This window comes from Castanea sativa, chromosome 2 (genome assembly GCF_040712315.1).
Source record: "Castanea sativa cultivar Marrone di Chiusa Pesio chromosome 2, ASM4071231v1".
NCBI lineage: Eukaryota > Viridiplantae > Streptophyta > Magnoliopsida > Fagales > Fagaceae > Castanea > Castanea sativa.
This window is the reverse complement of record NC_134014.1, coordinates 4,191,064-4,212,115: the sequence shown is the minus strand read 5'-3', so window position 1 is coordinate 4,212,115 and position 21,052 is coordinate 4,191,064. Positions and strand designations below refer to the sequence as shown.

At 34.5% G+C, this 21,052-nt stretch overlaps 2 protein-coding genes and 2 pseudogenes across 3 annotated transcripts; 1 reads left to right on the top strand and 3 right to left on the bottom strand.

Moving 5' to 3' along the window:
- Nucleotides 1-2,750: 2,750 nt before the first annotated feature.
- On the bottom strand, nucleotides 2,751-5,080 carry LOC142624350 (uncharacterized; annotated as a pseudogene).
- A 1,238-nt stretch (nucleotides 5,081-6,318) lies between these two features.
- LOC142623473 (peroxiredoxin-2F, mitochondrial) lies at nucleotides 6,319-8,883 on the top strand. The gene is made up of 5 exons (XM_075796897.1): nucleotides 6,319-6,636; nucleotides 6,759-6,788; nucleotides 7,720-7,878; nucleotides 8,215-8,309; nucleotides 8,592-8,883. Exons 1-5 carry the CDS (start codon nucleotides 6,424-6,426, stop codon nucleotides 8,695-8,697), a joined length of 603 nt encoding a protein of 200 aa, XP_075653012.1. The 5' UTR covers nucleotides 6,319-6,423; the 3' UTR covers nucleotides 8,698-8,883.
- Nucleotides 8,884-11,954: 3,071 nt separating this feature from the next.
- LOC142623153 (uncharacterized) lies at nucleotides 11,955-13,094 on the bottom strand (annotated as a pseudogene).
- A 2,189-nt stretch (nucleotides 13,095-15,283) lies between these two features.
- LOC142624753 (E3 ubiquitin-protein ligase RHF1A) lies at nucleotides 15,284-19,707 on the bottom strand. 2 transcript variants are annotated; one of them, XM_075798494.1, is made up of 8 exons: nucleotides 19,332-19,707; nucleotides 17,941-17,987; nucleotides 17,775-17,837; nucleotides 17,585-17,696; nucleotides 17,154-17,473; nucleotides 16,693-16,800; nucleotides 16,247-16,604; nucleotides 15,284-15,590 (listed from the first exon to the last, which is right to left on the bottom strand). In XM_075798494.1, the coding sequence occupies exons 1-8, from the start codon at nucleotides 19,470-19,472 to the stop codon at nucleotides 15,585-15,587; spliced, it is 1,155 nt and encodes a 384-aa protein (XP_075654609.1). In that variant the 5' UTR covers nucleotides 19,473-19,707; the 3' UTR covers nucleotides 15,284-15,584. The 2 variants fall into 2 exon arrangements, with proteins under 2 accessions (XP_075654609.1, XP_075654610.1); XM_075798495.1 differs by having other exon boundaries at nucleotides 16,693-16,788; nucleotides 19,332-19,639.
- Between the last annotated feature and the right edge of the window lie 1,345 nt (nucleotides 19,708-21,052).

Sequence of the window (21,052 nt, the reverse complement as noted above, 5' to 3'; positions counted from 1 at the left end):
TTTTGGTAGGAGTGTCAATTCGGGTTAGCGTGTCGGATTCGTGTCGTGCCGAGGTAGGAGTATTTGACTAAATGGTTCAACCTTAACCCGACCCATTTAATAATCGTGTCAAGATCCTTCAACCCTAACCCAACCTGTTAATAAGGTGGGTTGACCCAACCCAACCCAACCCATTTGGCATACTTAATAAATAAGCCGTGTTGGGTTAACACAAATGTAACAAAACCCATTTCAACCTGCATAACATTAAATATAACATCCATCTAGAAATAAATTTTTGAGTAAATTGCAAATTACACCCCTAAAGTTTGGGAGTGATTTGATTTTATACCCTAAAGTTTCAAGAATTGGATTTTAACCCTTGAAGTTTAGGGTGCTTTGATTTTACACCCTAATGTTTTAGAACTTGGATTTTATCCCCTAAAGTTTAGGAATGTTTGGATTTTACACCCCCAAATTCTGAAACTCTGGGGTGTAAAATCCAAACACTCCAAAATTTTAGGAAGTAAAATTCAAACATTCTTAAACTATAGAGGGTAAAATCCAAATTCTGAAATGTCGGGTGTAAAATTCAGACATCACCAAACTTCAAAGAGTAAAATCCAAATTCTAAAATTTCAAGATGTAAAATTCAATCACCCCCAAACTTTAGGGATATAATTTGCAATTTACCCTAAATTTTTTACATCCCAAAAGTAGTGCATACACTTCAAGTCTTCACCCACATTCAAAATAATATAGTTCAACAAAAATATAATATTCATCTAAAAATAAGTTCTTTACACTCCAAAAGAAGTGCATACACTTCAGAGAGAGAGAGAAAACCAGTTTAAGAATTGACACTTTGAGTTTGAGAATTGGGCATGAGACGAGTAGTGCAACTGAAATTTAAAAAAAAAAATGAAGAAGAAGAAGATATTTATAAGAAGGTTTAGAAATTTATGGTTTGTAGGGTTTAGAGATCTACGATTTGTAAAATTTCAATTTCTAATTATATTCCTTGTAAATTTTTGTTGTAGAGTCTTGGGCTTTGGCCGAAAGCATGGGGCTTTAGCCGAGATCGTGAGTAGTCCAAGTCCAAGGAGAAATATCTCATCGGATAAGCTAAACGCAGATCGGGTATAGATCCTAATAATCAAAGTGACCTTCCAGAAAGTTCTAATGATATGAACGAGTATCATGAACGTACAAGAGGGATAAGGACTCAAAAATATCTAAGGAAAAGCTACTACACTGCATTGAATGCCCTGCAACTAACTTTTGAACCGCATTTATGTGGAAAAGACCTTTGAACAATGCTACCTTGGCAACCACAACTTACAGAAGGCCAGAAAAGGTGTCTAAGGGGACAAGCATTCAAGTGGTGACTCAAAAGATCAATAAGTGTAGGATTAAGATCATCCAAAAGGAACTACATAATGGAAGAGGCCCTTCATGAAAAGGGGATGAAAAAAGGAGAAGAGAAAGTACTGTAGCAATCTCAACAACTCCTGTAACCATTGTCATCCAATATATACTAGAATAGAGCTCCTTGGACTGTGCCGAGGACAAACTTTCTCGCACAAACCGGGTTCAATTGTTATTGGCTCATCATCCAAAACCATATTAACTGTTGTCCATGCACTAAAGCCTAGCTCTTTGACCCACTCTCTACAAATTTATTGTATTAGGTTCACTAGGCCAAGATCCCTTACATTTTGGGCTTGGTCTGAAAATCGTGTCCCTACATTTGTAATTACTCACTTTTCTTTTTAAATTTAAAATATATGTTGGATATAAAAGGTATTTAACAAATCTAATATAAAATGAATATTTATTTGTTATACGAGTTAAACAGTTTTGTGTTAAGAGGGTCATTTCAGGTTAACAAAAATAAATTGGCGTGTCAAACGTATTTATTGCGGGTTACACGAGTTGACCTGCTTATGACACATTTCTTATTGTATCGCTTTTGGGTCTACCTGTTTATGACCCAAACCCATTAAGGCCCAACCCCAATCCGAAAAAACCCATGTCGGGTTCATGTCGTATTCGCGGGTTGGGTCGAACATTGACACCCCTAGATTTTGGTGCCTTCTACTTCTTTGTTGGAAAATTTGTCTGCGTTTTTTCTATTGCGGTGGCTAATTGGCTTTGACTTGAAAACTAGTTGACAAAAGAGTCCACGCGGATGCCGCGTTAAAAGTTAAAAGTTAAAAGCTAAAAGCTAAAACTCAGCCTGTCCGTTGAAAAAAATATGGGTCTTGCTTAGGGGTTGTTGGATTGATCTTGTCCTCCATTATTTACAACGTTCTCATTTGTGGACTCAAGTGATAATGTCATGTTTATTTTACATATGGTGCTTCAATTCATCTAATCTTCCTTCGTTTTATTAATCTACCTATCTAGAAAAAAAAAATGTTCATTTCAATAAATATCTATAAAACTGTTATAATCTATGAATGATGATTGTTTGAAAGTTACAACTTACAAGGAGAGAGATTTGATTTGAATCCAGATATAAAAAGGGAGCACGCAATACAGGTAGATTTTGAGAATAACCTTGCTCCAAAAGGTAGTGATTCTAGTCAGTGGCGGAGCCAGGAATTTAGGTCAGGGGGGGGCAAGATTAAAAGACAAGATTGAAAGTAAAAAATTAATCTAAAAAAATTAATCAATATTAATAACAAAATAAGTAAACAACTATATGATAATGTAATTGTCATACAGAATCTAACATAAAATGTAAACTTTAATTTATTTTTTCACACCTAGCTTATTTTACTCAATTGCCCTCGACGATTTTTCATATTTTGAAACCGCTGCACGATTTCTTCACACTCAATAGTCTTGAATATATCTTTCTCAATATATGTGACTAAGCAATCATTCATCCACTGATCTCCTATTCGATTGCGTAATCGATTTTTAATTATGTTCATTGCTGAAAAAGCTCTTTCAACAGTAGCTGTTGCAACTGGTAAGATCAATGCCAAAGTCACTAATGAGTAAACCAATGGATATGAAACATTCTTTTTCATTTCTACCATCTTTTCAGCAAGCTGTTTAATTCCTTTAAGTGCTGAAAACTCTTCAGAGGACCGCATGTCATGGATGTATGTCTCAAGTTGGTTATCCAAGAAAGAAACTTGAACTGTTGAAAAATCACTTGGATAAAACTAAGCAAGCCGAATCAATTTCTCCTTGTTGAATGCTAAAAATAAGTTATCTGGGTTCAAACACGCAACACAAAGTAATAATTTAGAATTTTCAAAATGATTATTGAGTTCCTGAAGTTGCATATCTATAACAGTATAAAAAAGCTCCACTTGATAATGATGTGAATTTTTCATGTTTTGAGCTTTTCGTCGTGGCCGAGGTTGATAAAAATCATCCATATCAGGAACATCAATATTATTTTTTTCACAAAATGCAGAAACCTCCTCTAGCAAAGAGTTCCACCCATCATCTCTCATGACCTGTAAACGTTGCTTTAAAATGTCAACCAACTTCATAGCATTCACAATATCTTGATCTTTTCGTTGTAATGCCTGTGACAACTCATTACTTATGCCAAGCACACCCTTCATCAAATGTAAATCAAACACAAATTCAAATGTTTGGAGTAAACCAATTAAGATATTTGCTTCTCGCTCTCTCGATCGTAATCTAAACCATCTTCTATAATAGTTTCAATCACATCAATTACAGAAGAAAACATGTGAATAATATTAACAAGTGCACCATAATGAGAACTCCAACGTGTATCTCCAGGTCTTTTTAGACTCATTTCTTGATTCAAGCCACGACCAGTTGAAATTTCATTATTTTTTAGTACTTCTATAACTTCAGCATTACGTTTTTCACGAAGAATATCATGACGTTTGCATGATGCTCCAACAATATTGAATACCTTTGCAACCAAGTTAAAAAAGGTTGCAATCTGGATGTGATTTTTTGCTACTGCAACTAATGTTAGTTGAAGCTGATGTGCAAAGCAATGGACATAATAGGCAGAAATATTATCTTTCAAAATAAGAGTTTTTAGTCCATTTAACTCACCTCGCATGTTGCTTGCCCCGTCGTAGCCTTGTCCCCGCAATCTACTAATGCTTAAGCTATGTTTATTAAATACTTCCTCAATTGCACTATTTAGTGTCACTGCTGATGTATTATTAACATGTGTAATGCCTAAAAAGCGCTCATTCACATGTCCTTGTTTGTCCACATAGCGCAAAGCAATTGCCATTTGTTCTTTAGTAGACATATCACGTGATTCATCAACTATAATAGCAAATAATGAGTCTCCAATATCTTTAATAATAGCATTTATTGTCTCAACGGTTGCAGCATTTGCTATTTCTTTTTGGATATCAGGAGAGGTCATATGATGATTTTCAGGAGCATTTTCGAGGACTGCCTTATCAATTTCTTCATTGTGATTTGCAAGAAACCGTAATAATTCAAGGAAATTTCCTTGATTATTGGAGTCTTTAGATTCATCATGGCCACAAAATGCTAATCTTTGTCGTTGTAGAAAACAAATACAATCCACTGATGCATTCAAACAAGTTCGATATTCCCTTTTCTCAACATCCGATTGCTTATTTATAACTGTTTGAATACTTTGTCTCTGGTTTAACAAAGCTTCACATTTTCTTTGAGCTATATTATGTGCACTGTTGTGGTCCCCAACGTGATTCTGTAATTTCTCCTTCTTTTTCCAATTTTTGAATCCTTCAGAAACAAATGAGTCTCCCCTTCCTTGATCACCAGTATCAGGTTGAAATAGATAACAAAATAGACAATATGCAGCATCTTTCGTAATGCTATATTCCAACCAACTAGGATAGTCTTTGAACCACACTGGATTAAATCGACGCTTTGTTTTACCAAATTGACTTTGTGGAAAATCATGATCAACTGGTTGACAAGGTTTATTTTGTAGATAATGCCTTCTAATTTGATCTCTTTCATTAGGATGATAGTTACAAATTTTTATTCTTAAACCAGGATCCGTGGGAAGATTTGCAACATCCACTTCGATACGAGTTCGTTTAGGATTTGATCCAGACTCATTATTATGATCAAGATTTTCCATAATCTCAATTAACTACAAATATATATGTCATATCATTAAAATAAAGAAAAAAAATTACAATCTATGATTAAGAATAATCAAATGAGGAGATCATTATAAATACAAATAGTTTAAACATATAATTTGAATTATAAATTTATGGTTAAGAATAGTCAAATTAAGAGATCCATCTAAATATAAACAGTTTAAACATATAATTTGATTCTTTAAAAAATTAAATAAATAAATAAATCAAAGCAAAAGTATTAAGAGTATGCATACCTATAAATATTTGAATGTAACTTAAAAACCCAACTTGAATGCTTTTAAAAACTGCACAGCAACTCTGAGATCCAAAGAAAGAGACTAGATTGAAAAGAAATTTTTTTCATTGTGATGGGAGGCGTGCCTTGTTTGCATTATATATACTTTTTTTTTTTTTTTCAGAGTTCTACTGACTTCTAATCTGGGTAGGTGTAGCAAAGTTGTTATAGAGAACATTAGAATTGTACTACTTATAGGGGTAGAAGTCTACTACTACTAGGAAAGCTAGAAAGGTTTTATCACTTCTATCCAAAAAAAAAAAAAAAAAAGGAAAGCTGGAAAGGGAAGTAACGTGAATGAACTTAATTGAGTTTTTTTTTTTTTTTGTAGGGGGGGCAAATATGGTATTTCAGTAGTGAAAAAAATTGAAATTTGAGGGGGCACCTGCCCCCCCCTCCCTCCGCCCCTGGTTCTAGTGTATACACCACATATATATATATATATATATATATATATGTGTGTGTGTGTGTGTGTGTGTGTTCAAAATAATTTCCAAAAAAAAGAAGCCTAGTTAAGAATCTGCTAAAAAAATTCATACTTGGAAATAGCTTTTTTTTTTTTTTTTTGCTGAATAATACTTGGAAATAGCTTATTGTTAGAGCATTAGTTTGAAGAATCTGGTAAAAGTTCATACTTTCAAATAATGATACAGATTACAAACTAACAGCATCTAAACCTATATTCTGACCAGGTCTGATTGGGACCGGACTGGTTGAGACCAGAGGCCTGTCCGGTCAGGTTTTGTCCAGCGTTTTAACAGACCGAACATACTAGTCCTGTCCTAAAAAAAAAAAAAGCGAAAGACCAATGCAAATCACAAGTGTGATTACAATCTATAAGATTGATCCATTTCCGAGCCCATATAAAAAGCCCAGTAGTAGTGCATAACCTCGCTATTTTAAGCCCAATATAATAAACAACAAAGTGAACAAACATCATTAAATTTTCACAAAAAATCCAAAGTCGAATGTCATCCGAGTGAAGCAAACCGAGTTGTTCTGCTTACTGAGTCAACACCGATTCATTCACTTCCAAATTCAATGGCCTCCACAATTCTGAAGCGAACAAGCTTCTCCTCCTCCTCTGGTCTCCGAATCGGAGGAGTGTCACTGAGGTACTTCGCGACTAAACTTGAAGCAGGCACTGACATAGTCGCGGCAACCGCACACAATGTTTCTCTCCAAAAAGCTCGCAGCTGGGATGAAGGTGTTTCCTCCAACTTCTCCACTACACCTCTCAAAGACATTTTCAAGGTTAATGTTCACTCTAAACTTTTATAGTTTAGCATAGATGGTGTTAGTGATGTTATGGATAAGTGCAATTAACTCTCTCTCTCTCTCTCTCTCTCTCTCTCTCTCTTTTTATGGTATTTCAGGACAAAAGAGTTGTCATCTTTGGGCTCCCTGTAAGTTACTTCTTTAACTTTGTTTGTACATTTTTTCAATTGGGTATCATTCATTTTTTAATAATTTTGCTTTGAAAATCAATGTACCCAAGTGATGGGGAACATTACAAAGAATTCTTATATAAGCAAAGGATACACAAGTGGTGGTTGACTTCTTTGTTTCTTTTTTGGGATTGGCATGTTTGATTTCATGGGTACTTGATTTTATTCTGAAATTTGAAGCTCAACATAGTGCAAATATTTGGTTTGATAATCATTGGAATTTGCTATTTTTTGTTAGGAATTAATGTTATCCCAAATATTTTGGGATTAAGGCTTGGTTGTTATTGTTGTTGTTGTATTTGATGAGACAGAAATGATGAAGTCTCTTGATGTGGGATTTAATGTCACTGTGACTCAAATAGCCATTATAATTATAATTTGTAATTGACTAATTTATATGCTCATACTATTTTATTGCCTTAACATTAAACCTTGGCAACTTTGTCCAACCAAAGTTTATGCTTTATCACTTTTAAAGGGTGAAGTGATGAAAACCAGCTTCTCACAATCATCACGAAGTAATGTTATTATATTGAGGCTCACACAACAGTAAAGATAAAGCAGTTCTACTGATTGAAGTTCTTTCTTCGCTTTGCTTCAACAATTGTTTGCAGCAACTATTAATTGTTACTTCATTGGTTGAATGAGTATTTATTTTTTATGAACTACTCGTTCCTTGGAGTCTGAGTGTAAGAGCTTATTGGGAAGCAGGGGATTTTGATGAAATGGAATTGTGTGAAAATAATAAGGGAAATTTACTCTTGTTATTGTTGTGTCCAAGACAGAGATGACCCCACATCAACATCTGCAATATATTGACCTCTCCTTTGTTTTTAATTTGGTGCTTTGGTGAGATGGATATATATGATTGGGATTTTCTATGTTACAGGGTGCATACACAGGAGTTTGTTCACAGCAGCATGTGCCTAGTTACAAAAATAACATTGATAAATTTAGGGCTGAAAAGGTTGATTCAATAATTTGTGTTGCTGTTAATGATCCATATGTCATGAATGCCTGGGCAGAGAAACTTCAAGCAAAAGATGCTGTAAGTTACCCCCGAGTCTTATCTCATTGTCTTCAAAATATTGACCTTAACATGTTCTGAATTTCTAACCCATTATGATTTCAAAGACTCAACAAATATATATATATATATATATATATAGAGAGAGAGAGAGAGAGAGAGAGAGAGAGTATTATAGCAGCAATTCCAAAACAGTACACCTGCACTGATACATTTCATTCCTCTTGCCAAACCAAAATGACCTCCTATGCAGTATTTAAAACTTTGAGTTACCTTTTCCTTTGATGCAGTAAAATTAACTGCAGTGATATGCCTTATAGCAGCATCACTTTCTTATTTTAATATTTGATTTGATAGATTGAATTTTATGGCGACTTCGACGGAAGCTTCCACAAGAGCTTGGGACTAGAGAAAGATCTCTCTGCTGCTTTACTTGGACCTCGCTCTCAAAGGTATAACCCTTGTATGATTTACTTCTTGTTGGAAATTGAGTGGACATAGTGATCTAAGGTGACACTCTAGTTGCCTTCTGGGAAATGGCTTAGATCTAGTTGAATCCATTGACTGTCAAAGGTTTCAATAATTTATGTACAATTGATCGTTTCTCTATTAGTTACTAAAAAACCATTCAACCTAGGCAAGAATGGTAACTTAATTTTCTTACCAAGAATGGTTTGTGGGTATTCCATTATAGTTTTCCAAACTTCTAAGATGCTGCTGCTTTTTTGATGTAGATGGTCAGCTTTTGTGGTTGACGGGAAGGTTAAGGTTCTTAATGTAGAGGAGAATCCATCTGACTTCAAAGTTTCTGGTGCGGAGGTCATCTTGAAGCAGATATAAACCTACCTTTGTTTTGTATGCAATCCATATGAGTACTCAAACCTTTTGTAAAATCATGTATCCAGTTCTCCAACGACACACCCCGGGAGGACATGTTCAATATAACCCATAAGTGTCTTTGATGTTTCATATGTTAACTCCAGAGTTATCCTTTATGTATTTTCTGTCCTCTTTTGTTCTTGTTCATCTGATATAAGGTGGGTTATCCCACATTGTGAATAAGTTTACCACTTACGGGAAGTGAGTTTCAAGTGAGCAGCACTTTACTGATTTATGGTATGGTTGCACTGACGTTGGTGCTTCTAGTCATATTCCATTCAAGAACTGCTCCCTTAATTGTCTTTCTAGTTGTGTTTAGACATGCCCCAGTAATTTTACCACAATGCTTGCTATGTGATTCTTGTCCACGTTCTTACCAAAGCTACCTCCTCAAGTCGATCTAGGCAATGTGAAATGAGCTGCTGCAAACTGCTCAACAGATGCATAATTATGGTCTATGCTCTATATAGTATACTTGACCATATATATCCTGTAGTTATCAGATTTTGGTTTGCTATTCTTTTGAATAGGATGGTCATCTTCAATTTAACTTGCTATTGATGGCTTGCTCGATGATTCTGTTTATGGACAATAATAAACTCGAAAAAAACCTTTACCTAATCCAAGTCCGCTCAAACCCATTTGCAGCTGGTTGTATGACCAGCAATTAGCTTACTCTTTTTTGGGGATAGCTCAGTGCATTTCTGTTTCTTTATAAGTTAGGTTGATGCTTCAAGTTGTTTACATTTTTAGGGTTATTCAACAGGTTGGCACCCAAAAAAAAAACAGAGAAAAAGAAGCAATGAGCTTCTGTTGAAGATGCTTACTCGAAAGTGTAAGGGTAATGTTGGGGTAAATACTAAATGCCACCTCCAATAGGATCTGAGAGCTGTTCTTTAAAAATTGCAAATGTTCTGCCCATTTGCTTGCTGTAGTGACTTTCCTTTAACTTGTCATGTTTCGGCTGTGCATAAAGCAAAGAATTTCATGCCTGAATGAAAAGGCAAAAATTGGTCCCAAATCACAAATATATAAGTACCAAGTGTAACGTGGACTCAACACATACACATATAAGGGTTAATTGCATCTTTTTCTTGACTATGATGCAGTTTTAATGTCCCTTATTATTTATTGGTAATAAGCATCTTATCCCTATTATTATTGAAAAAAATTTCAACTTTCTGACAAATGTGTTTAATAAAAATTTGAATTATATGTTATATTTGCTGAAAATAACTTTATGCCCACATCTATATTAAGGACTATAAACAACAAAAAGCGTTCAACAATTTTATGTTTAAATGACAGGATACAAATAAAATGTATAATCCAATGTAGGACACTGTGGTGCCTAGCCCAAAGTACCAGATGAATTTTTGAGTCAGGCTCCTAATTTACTTGTTTTTTATGGGTATTCTCCATAGCAGGAAAACCTCTTCGAGCCAACCCAATGACCCAAAAGAGGGTGCTTCAAGCCCAATTTGTATTCTGTTATCTTGTATGTGTGCTTCCCAAGAAGGCTCAAGCTTAATAGTACTGAGCTTACCCTTTTTTTATGGTTCATCTCTTTTCTTTCATGCATTTTTTCCCCCAAAATTGCTGGCCTCTTCCCTCTAACTATCTACTTCTATTTATAGACTTCTCTTAGTGGGGTTGTCATGATAAAAATTTAGTTTTCCATGTTGGTGGGTCCCTCTGGGAGATATTCCTAACCAGATGGGACCCACTTTTTGTGACTAACGCGATTCTCTTGAAACTTGCACCTATCGCCAAATGGCGCTCGGCAAGCGATCTCTCCCAAGGCATTATCATTCTCCTATGTTCAATTCCCGACCTAGAATTGGGTCCCCGACCTTGTAACCTTGTGAAGGCTAATGGGTTGGGGCCCGATTTTATACTGGACCCTAAACTTATAACTTTACAATGGCTAAAGGACCAAGCCCCCAACCTAATGCTCATATAGACACAAATAACATGTATAATCTAATGTTTTAAACTACAACGCTTAATAGATTTTTTTTTTTTTTAATTCAAAAAATGAGTAATGTTGCAATCACAACATGTTCACAACAAACCTTAGATGACAGATTGTTATTGGTTTTAATATGGGTCCACCACTGACATTGCTTTTATACCCAACCATCATTTACATGTTTGATCATATTTGATCTAAGTGCACTAGAACACTATAGACAAGTTAGTCTCGTGTGTGTGTGTATACACACACACATCAATGAGCCTGTAATAGGAAACTATAATAGGAAATATCAAATTGTAGGTTCCTATTACAAGCTCATTGATATGCCAATGAGCAACTGCATCAATAGTGGGAGCAACAAAGTGTACATTCTCACTTAGTTCAACTCAGCATCACTAAACAAGCATCTTGCTCGCGCATACTACTTTGACAGCGGAGTCACGTTTGGAGATGGCTATGTCAACGTACATTTCAAATGATAACCTTGCTTACTGATGCTTATGTGTTAGTAAAATAATGGTTAAATGATTAAATATATCATTTCTTTACACTTTAAACTTTTGAGATACATAGTAATTTATTATGGTATTAGAACAACTGATGCTAACTTCAAACTCGGTCTCTATTCTAGAATACCATATTAGTTACATGATTAAATGGATTATTTCCTAACAGAATTCTGCATATGCTAAATGTCTTGCTTGGTGGTATTTAGAATGAACAAGGTTACATGTGAAAAATAGCATGGTATAGAAGAAAACTTTATAAGGTTGTTTTGTTCTGTGGCAGGTTCTTGCAGCAACTCTAAACTCCAGGAGAGGCAGGTAAAAAGTGGTTTCAGGGCACTGCAGATGCGACAGTTCCATTGGCCTTTTGAGTTAATTGATATTCACATTTAATTAGGCTGACGAAAGTTTAGAATTGCTCTTCCATGTAACATATATATTTTAAGCTATTGCAAAATTGGAATTATACTGGGTTATCTACAGGGACCAATCGATTTTGAAGAAAGACTCATTTGACATATGAGATAGCCCTCCTTATTTTGGTTTAATTAACTTTCCTTTATTGGCTAGAGTCAATATTCTGTACGTAAATATCCTACCCGGGGATTAACTGATAACCTCTCTTCATAATAGGTATTGATAGTCTCAGCCTTCTATTTAAATTTGGTTTATAGCAATATAATTTCTTATTCATCAAAAAGAATGATATCAAAGGCAACACTAAAACAATTGGAAGACACAAAAATGCCAAAAATAATTATGTAGAAGTTTTTAGTCATCTACTATTAAGCAGATGATCTTGTAGTTGAAAACTTAATCTGCATAGAATGCGAGTAAGGCTTTCCTTTCCTCACAATCTGTGAAGGGAAATTGGGGTGATTCACTGCATCAGGGAAACCTTGAGTCTCTAAACATAGTCCTGCATGGGGTTTATAGATGTGTCCACCTTTTCCCTTAAAATTCTTTTTCCAGTTACTTGTGTAGAGCTGCAGGCCTGGAGCATTTGTTGTCAGCTCCAATACCCTTCCTGACTTCTTATGGTGCACCACTGCAGCGCGCTTCACTCTATTGCCCTTGCCACCATTAAGCACATAGTTAATATCATAACCATTAGGCAGGTCCTTGATTCTGCTTCCAATTGTGTGGGGCTTGAGGAAATCATATGGTGTTCTAGTTACTGGCACAATTTTGCCAGTGGGAATAAGCTCGCGATCAACAGGCGTGATGTGAGATCCAAATATCTGGATTTTATGAGACAGGATATCGCCGCTGTTGTGGCCACCTAGGTTCCAGTAAGTGTGTTGTGCTAGATTCACTGGAGTAGGCTTGTTTAGAGCCCTGGCTTTCATTGTTACAGTCATTGTGTCATGTCCAATGAGTACGTAGGTCACACTGACAATAAGATCACCAGGAAATCCTTGTTCGCCATCAAAACTTCGATAGGAGAAATGAATGTAGGGAACAGCTCCTTCTTTTTTATACCCGCTTACTCTCCAAGCAACTCGACTGAATCCTCTAGAGCCACCATGAATTGTGTTGTGTCCTTCATTAGCAACTAGTTTATACAGGTTCCCATTTAAAGTAAACTGAGCATCTTTGATTCTGTTAGCAACCCGTCCAACAATTGCACCAAAAGGCGAGGAACTTTTGATGTAATCCTTAACTGAATCATATCCAAGAACAACATCAGCCAGTTGCCCATTTTTGTCAGGAACAATAAGGGAGACAAGTGATGCACCCCAATTAGTGAACTTTGCAGAGAAATTTCCATTCTTGAGCTCATATATCCCAATCTTTTCATGCGCTACATGACAATCAACAAATTCAAAAGCAATTAAGATAATGAAACAAAATAGAATAGGTATCTTGGCCATCTTTTAATCAAGATAGACCAAAAATATATTCTTTTTTCTTTTCTTTTTTTGTTATAAGAGACTAAAGATCTGTTCGGATGAATGTCTAAGAGGAAAATGGTTCATATAAATAGTCCAACAGATTAGTAAGAGAAGATTGAAACTGACATCGAATTAAATAGATTTTAGAGGTTATAAAGATAAAGAGAGACACGTTTTGGTTAATTAAATAACTTTTTAAGTTTCTTTACATTTGTATTATGGTGGAAATTTATGTTGCATTAATATGACCTGCGTTTGCTATTGGTAGAAGCCATTAACTCTAAATATAAGGCTGCAATTAAGCGTCCAATAGAACTGGTTGGAAACTTTTGTGTCTACACTGCATTTTGAATTAAAATATTCATTCCCCAACTTGACTGACCATCCATGAAAAAACAAACATTGATGCTAGACCGTCTAAAACATGAAAGGATGAAAGGTATGATGATATATAATATGAATTCTATGCAAAAGGATGCAAGAAGTAAGGAGATTGAGGATGTGTTGATTCTCTTAGGGGATCACTTATATCAGATGGGACTATATGGACTTTGTTCAAGTAAGGCACTGAATGATGTTCACTCTAAAAGTGTCTTTTTCTCATCTTCTTTTTTCAATCTTTCAGTTGATATGTTCTTATACGTTTTGATCCATCTCTTCATTATCATAATCATTGGCAGAGTGGTGCAAATATCACCATCTCTTCTCTGCCAATGGATAACATGTATATTATTGTTTATCAAAGTTTCCCTAGTTGGGTGACTAAGACATTTATAGTTGACCACATATAGCCCCCATAAAACTGGTTCGTCCTTTCTGGATAATGACACTCAGCTAGTGTATATGCATAGGCAGAGGGTATAGAGCAGTTCAGGTTTTGCCTATTTTCTCACTTTAACTTTGAATGCTTGTTCTCTTTCTTTCATCGAAGACTCTATACTAAAATACTAGTTATTGTATAACCAACCAATTTCTTAAAATGAAAGGATTTAAACAAAAAACCTTTTCTTCAACCATGAAAAAGGGCTTTCTAGATTTCGCATCTAATTAAATTGTGGGAATATGATAATCTCTTACATAAATTATTAGAACCCAACAGGTCGGACTCACACTTTACCAGATCTTTAGTTTCTAGTCTGAAGCCAATAATGGAAAGAAACCCAATACTACAAGACTACAAGCGAGGAATTTTCTATTGAATGGCACATGGTTTGGCATCGACATCCAGCAAAAAAGGAAGAAAGAAATGTTGCTGCCAATAATCCCAGAACTAAGCATTATATTGTCTCTCCTAGTTCATAATAACTATGCCTTGCCTTTAATTATGACAAAGTTTAGTAAAACTCCTAAATCATAATGTCTCTCATATTTTACAATTTTATTGTAATACTCTTCTCTTATTATTTGTCTCACTATTTACAATAACTACCATCATAATTCATTTGAACTATACTTTAACGTCATCATCATATTGGAAATTGTTCACTTCTACATCATAGTCTTGCACCAAATAACCATACTTTACAATAAGTATCATCATAATTCATTTGAAGTATACTTTTACGTCATCATCATATTCGAAATTGTTCACTTCACGTCATAGTCTTGCACCAAATAACCATACTTGCAAGGCATCATCATAATCTATTTTCTTTTATTACTTTTAAAATTTTACTTTCATAATAATAATAATAATATCAAATGACAAAAAAATACAATTTATAAAAGAAAGGTATAATAATAGTGTTATAAAATGATTTGTTTCTACTTTGTTCTCCAAAACAATTCTACTTACATTCCTTTCAAAACAAGATAGCTCTATTTTGTTCTCTTTTTTCTTTTTTGGGGCTAAATTCTATTCTATTCTATTTTATTCCATTCCTTTCCTTTCCTTTCCTTTCCTTTCCTATCCTATCCTATCCTATCCTATCCTTTCTATTAGATTTCAGTTCTTAATACTGATTCCATTCAAATTTATTCCTTTATAATTTTCCAATTCCGTTCCATATAGGTTGCAAATGTGAAATGTGTGACAGTTTATGAATCACATGCACTTATGAGACCCATATGCATAGAAACACCCATTTCCCAGCTTTGTCAACAACTGACCCTAAATTTTACCCAACATGTGATATTGGATGCAGTTAACACAGCAAAGCAAAAAACACTCGAGGAAGAAAAAAAAAATAGGTTGCAAACAGTAGCAACAAATGGGAGCATGGGTTACACCAGAATTCTCTGTACTCTATTTAAACTTATACATGAAGTAAGGATAACACTCTCATCCATGACAATATCTGACCAATCAAATTACAGTTTCCACTTTGCAAGTATAGGCAGGTAATGCAGGACGCATACCAACCAGCGGATTGGCTTCATCACGCCACGTCACTTGCATCATATGCCTCCTTTGAGATGTTAATACATAAATGTAGTAAAAGCGCCAGTAACCACACCCTGCAGCATTTATCAACTCTGCAAAGGAGGGATGAGAAGATTTTGATTAGCTATGCTTCAAAATTAGTATCTATCTAAACAATCTTATTCAACTTTCATACAAGTGGGACACTTGGATGCACTAAACTGAATTTACTCATTGCACCTTCAAAATTTGTCCATTGCATTTGTTTTAGATTACTTCATGTTGTTCATTTTTTTTTTTAAGGTAAATTACACCAAACTCGAAGGTAAATTTGTCCATTGCATTTGTTTTAGATTACTTCATGTTGTTCATTCTTTTTATTTTTAAGGTAAATTACACCAACCTCAAAGGTATAAACTCGTTTAAACAAACATCAGAAAAGAGGAGGCTGAGGATCTATATTTTCATTGTTGGGATAGGATTCCTTTTTCGAAACCGTAAGTAGGTTGGTGTAGTTTGCCATTTTTTTTTTTTTAATTTGCAATTGGACCAAACTCCACCACCGCCTTCCACATGAGCTAAGTCACTAGGGGGACTCAGCTTGTTGTTTATAAAGTTTAAGGCAGCTTACTTGTCTTTAGTTCATACTTTTAATAGAGTTTTAGACTTTGATAACAGCCAACATATCTGAAAACTGCAGTGCACAAGCTAAATTTTCTGGTGCTACGTTAAAAGGTATCATGATTTGTTAAAGGTGAAATAAAATAACCTGTGCATGAGAAACTTCTGGTTGTCTCAAAATGGCACCAGGGATATAGGCTGCATCTGGACTTAAATCATGCGCAATCTGCCCGCCATTTTTGTCAAGAGACTGAGCATCAACATTTTCCTCCACACCCTTCCCCTTGAAGGAGAAATTTGAACTCCCACCAGTACTACCAGAAACAGGAACTGTGGATCCAGTTCGCTTTGAAGTAAGATCCAGGCGTTCAATCATTCGTGCAACACCAGCAATTCCTGCAGTCATCTCACGCTGAACTCCTTTGCTTAGCTCCTTTACTGAGTTATTACGAGAAAGTATCTTCTCCTTAAGGCCCCGGGTACCTTTTGAAATCGACTCCTTATATCTATTGCAAGTCATCCACACACTTCAATGTAAAGAGACAAAACACGGAAACAACAGTTACAAAGGGAACCATTAGGCAACATATCTACCTGGCTGAAGCAGCAGACCACTTAGACTTAAATGTCTCTGGAAGGGAGAACATCTCTGATGGGCTTGGTCTTTTGGGACTATCAGGTGGAGGCTGGCTATAAACAACACTGGATTATGAAATAAACAACCATAAGATACAGACAATTACAAATAAAATAAATACTCTACAGATGGAGAGGATGCAAGACATTTTTATGTAGTACAGTTAAAGAAATATCTAGAATGGATGCTTTAGAAAAAATATTACAGATCTGGCAAATATGAAGGGAAATTGAAAATGCAGTCTAGGTGATGACATATAATGTTAGTGTTCAATAGCTGCCTGAGATATTCAATCCATGTTCTAATTTGTAACTGTAAATTTGATAATAAGAGAAATTTAAGATAGATGAAAAACCATAACATGCCACAAGAAGTATGGTTAATAAATACAAAAGCATGGAATAATCTTTTATAGTACCTGGGTCTAAAAGGAAAATCTCTATTGACAGCAGTAGTGGATCCCAGATTAACATCCACAGATGACTGAGGTTGAACATTGACACCAGAAGTTGGCGATCCCTCTGGTGACCCATAACTTAAATTTTGAAAATCTTCTGGTGAAGTTACATGTGTTTGCTGTGAAGAACTTGAAGAAGTAAAAATGAGAAGTTCAGAAGGTCCAAGGCCAGAAGCTCTCTGTCTTTCCCTTCTACGAAGATAACGAGCTCTGCTAGCAGCAGCAGCCAGATGCTGCATGATACGGTCATCAAAATCAGAGTCGTCTGAGTATGAAGAATCCTGGAAGATTCAGTTTCACTTCTTATCAACAAGAGGCCCTTTCTCACTAAGAAAGCATTAAGCATAAAGAATTTGTGACAATAGAGTTTCAGATTAAATCAAATCACTCACATGCTCAACATACAAGTCCTCACAGAAATGATGAAGAGGTGTGGGAGCAGCAGAAGAAATGTTCCTTGACCTTGAGCACCTTTCAATGTCCACTGCAGCTAGAAGCGCTTGGCTAAAGTAACAAGACTAATCAATGAGAATCAAAGAGACAGATAAGGGGATGTGGAATCTTTTCACAAGAATTTTATACCTAGCAGGGTCCTTTAAGACAAGCAGCTGACAACATATTGGGCACTCTTTGCTTCTTTGAGACCTAAAAGAATAAACGAGTTCAATTAAAAATAATTTGTGGACTTTGTATGTGTGTGCATGTGTGTGTTGCCTTAGACAATAAATACATTGTATGATTGATTTACCATTCAAGAATACAATGAAGATGATATTCATGTTTGCAACTGGTAATCTGAAACGGGAAACAAGGTCCAAGGAGTTAAACTTCCAGTTAACAGTGGGAGCCAATCATAACTCTCTCTAAGCAAAAAGTTTTTAGCAAAATCATGTAGTTTTCCTTCATTTAATGCATAAAGTTACATATTTTGCATCAACATTCTTTTGATATATTTGCATCAACATTCCACAGATGCAACTATTTACATTTTTAAAAAAGCACATGGTTAACAGCATGGAGTGATTTAATATCACAACTGAACAAATGATTAACCAAAGCAAAGAGGAGAACACTTTATTAATTATCACTATTCAATATCCCAAATCCTCTCCTTCCTCCTTTTGTTATTTCTGATCTGTATTTACCTACTGCCTTCAGTAAAGTAAAAAGATATTGAACTTCTCGCCCTATTTACTCTGTATTCTCTCCACTGATTTTTTTTTTTTTTTTTTTTGATAGATCTCACCACCAAAATATTTGTCTTGGAAACATAATATTTTTTCCTTTATACACACATTCCCATATGTTTATTTCAACGAACATTAACCCCACAAAGAGTAAACATTTTTCAAATGATTTCAGCTTTATCCAGACTTCACAATGATATGCCAATTCGTATTAAACAAATAAAACATCAAACCTATTCCATGGGTGTAAATAGAAGCTTAGCACACAAATTACTTGATAAGTAAAGACAGATCATGCATAATCTTCGATCATCACCTCCAAATTACAACAAATCATTACCAAATTCAGAAAGCAAAAATGGACAACCAGAAATCAGAGCATTGATTTGAATACCAATTACCATACAATCCCAAACCAAACAGTGATCATCATAACCAGAAATACCAAGTAGCATCAAAACCTCAAGCCCACCCAAACAAACAATAGTCCTATCATAATTCATGTACCACTTATCATACAATTCCAAACCAAACAGTGATCATCATAACCAGAATTACCAAGTAGCATTCAAAACCTCAAATCCACCCAAACAAACATTCCCATCATTCAATAGCAATGTGACCAAGTCTCTAGATTCATGTACTTCCCCACTTTCCTGTTTCATTGTATATACAAACCTATACATAACAATCACTTGCTTAACATTCTGAATTTGAAACCACTTTCCTCTCATCTATACCACCAAACAAACAAACAAAAACATAAAACTCAGATTTTCAATACTTCAAAAGCCAAACAGAACCCATGATCTCCAACTCTCACCCTTCAAACCCAACCAAAAACAAAAACAAAACAAAACCCAGATACCAAAAACACAAACAGAATCTAAAAAACCAAAAAAAAAAAAAACAGTAACTTTAACAAAGAGAAAAAGCAATGTGAGGACCATACAGTTGCAGGGTCGGCAGTGTTGAAGGGTTCAAGGCAAATACTGCAAGCATCTTCAAAAACGTCATCGTTTAGTCCAGAGGAAGATGCAGTTGAAACCAATGGATTCTCTAAAGAAGATGAAGAAAAACTGAGATTTGACATTCTGGGTCTTTGAGTTTAGACTTGAAACAAGAACCAGAGAATGGGTATATGAGAAAGTTAAGAACTTTATGCAGAGAAAGAAGAAGAAGAAGAAGAAGAAGAAAGGAACCCCAGAAGAGTGAGTTTATTAGAGAGAGAAAGAGAGAGAGGAGAGAGAGACAGAGTGTGTAAATGGTCAAAGAAAAGAATTATGGAGAGTAGAGGAAGGGGCAGAAAACGCAGGAAAGAAAGTCCTATTCAGACGGAGGAGTTTGGATATTTGATTGGTAACCTCTCTCTAATTTTTTTAATTTTTTTTTTTACTCTTTTTTTTTTTTTTGGTTTTGTTTTGTTTTTATTATTAATTAATTAATTGATTTTTTTTTTTTTTTTGAAAGCATTAATTGATTGTTTTTAGATTTTCTTGATTACTCCAAAGATTTTAATGTATTTTCACTATTAATGGACGTGTGCATTAGTATTATTCTATTTGTTTGTCCATGAATGGGGGACCCATGATGAAAAGATCATAAACAATTATTAAAGGAAATTGAACAAAAAAAAAAAAACTTTTACTTCATTTGGGTGAATATAGGTGATTTCTTTCTTTTTTTTTTCCTTTTGTCCTCTACTTCTCTTAAAAGGCTAGTAATGATTTAGGTCATGATTTGATTGGTTTTTCTTGCTCAAAATGTAAGGTTCTTGTGAGTATAAACTACTATCTATATCACTATTTGATGATTAAAATAAAAGTATTGTCTATTTGAACTTTTGACAAGTTAAGTCTCGATAAAAATTCAAAACAAAATTAATTATAAATATTATGAAAGTGTTGAATCAAACAAGGTGTCCATTATGATAGGTGAGACCTTAGTGATATTTTACCACTATGTATAATATATTAAAGTGGAAGCTCTTACATCAAAGAAATAAAAAGTGAAAACTCAATCAAAAGAATCAAATTATTTTTTTTTTTTTTTTTGAGGAAACATTGATTGAACCTAATTTTGTGCAAATTTCAAAATGTCATTCTAATTACTCTATAATTGTTAGTGTTTTTATATTTTAAATGCACTATAATTCATGCCAAATGTCATTCCAATTTATATTCTAATTTTACATTTTTAAATGCATATTTTATATATCAAAGTTTAGAAAATAATACTCAATTCAAATTTTTTATGCTTATCTATAACACAATTAATATGTAAAATATGTTACTTATTAGGTATAAAAATATGAGTTCTAGTTAGCTTAACACTATAAATATGCAAAGATTATAAGCTACTTCCAACTAAATGCAAGACGAAGGACCTTCTCAAAAAAAATGCAAGATGAAGGAGGTTTAAATTCATAACTTTTCTTTTCTCAAAAATAAAAGATTCATAACTTTTAATTGAGATTTTTTAAAATATATTTTAATTGAGACTTTAAAATTGAACATGAGTTTTTTCATATAATTGAATAATTACAATAACAAGAGAATGAAAATATGAACCATGAGTTTTCACAAGAAGGAGAATAAGCAATGTCATTGAGTTACAATACTTTCGATCTCAAATTAAATTCCCACCAACTGAACATAAAGATTAATAATTGAA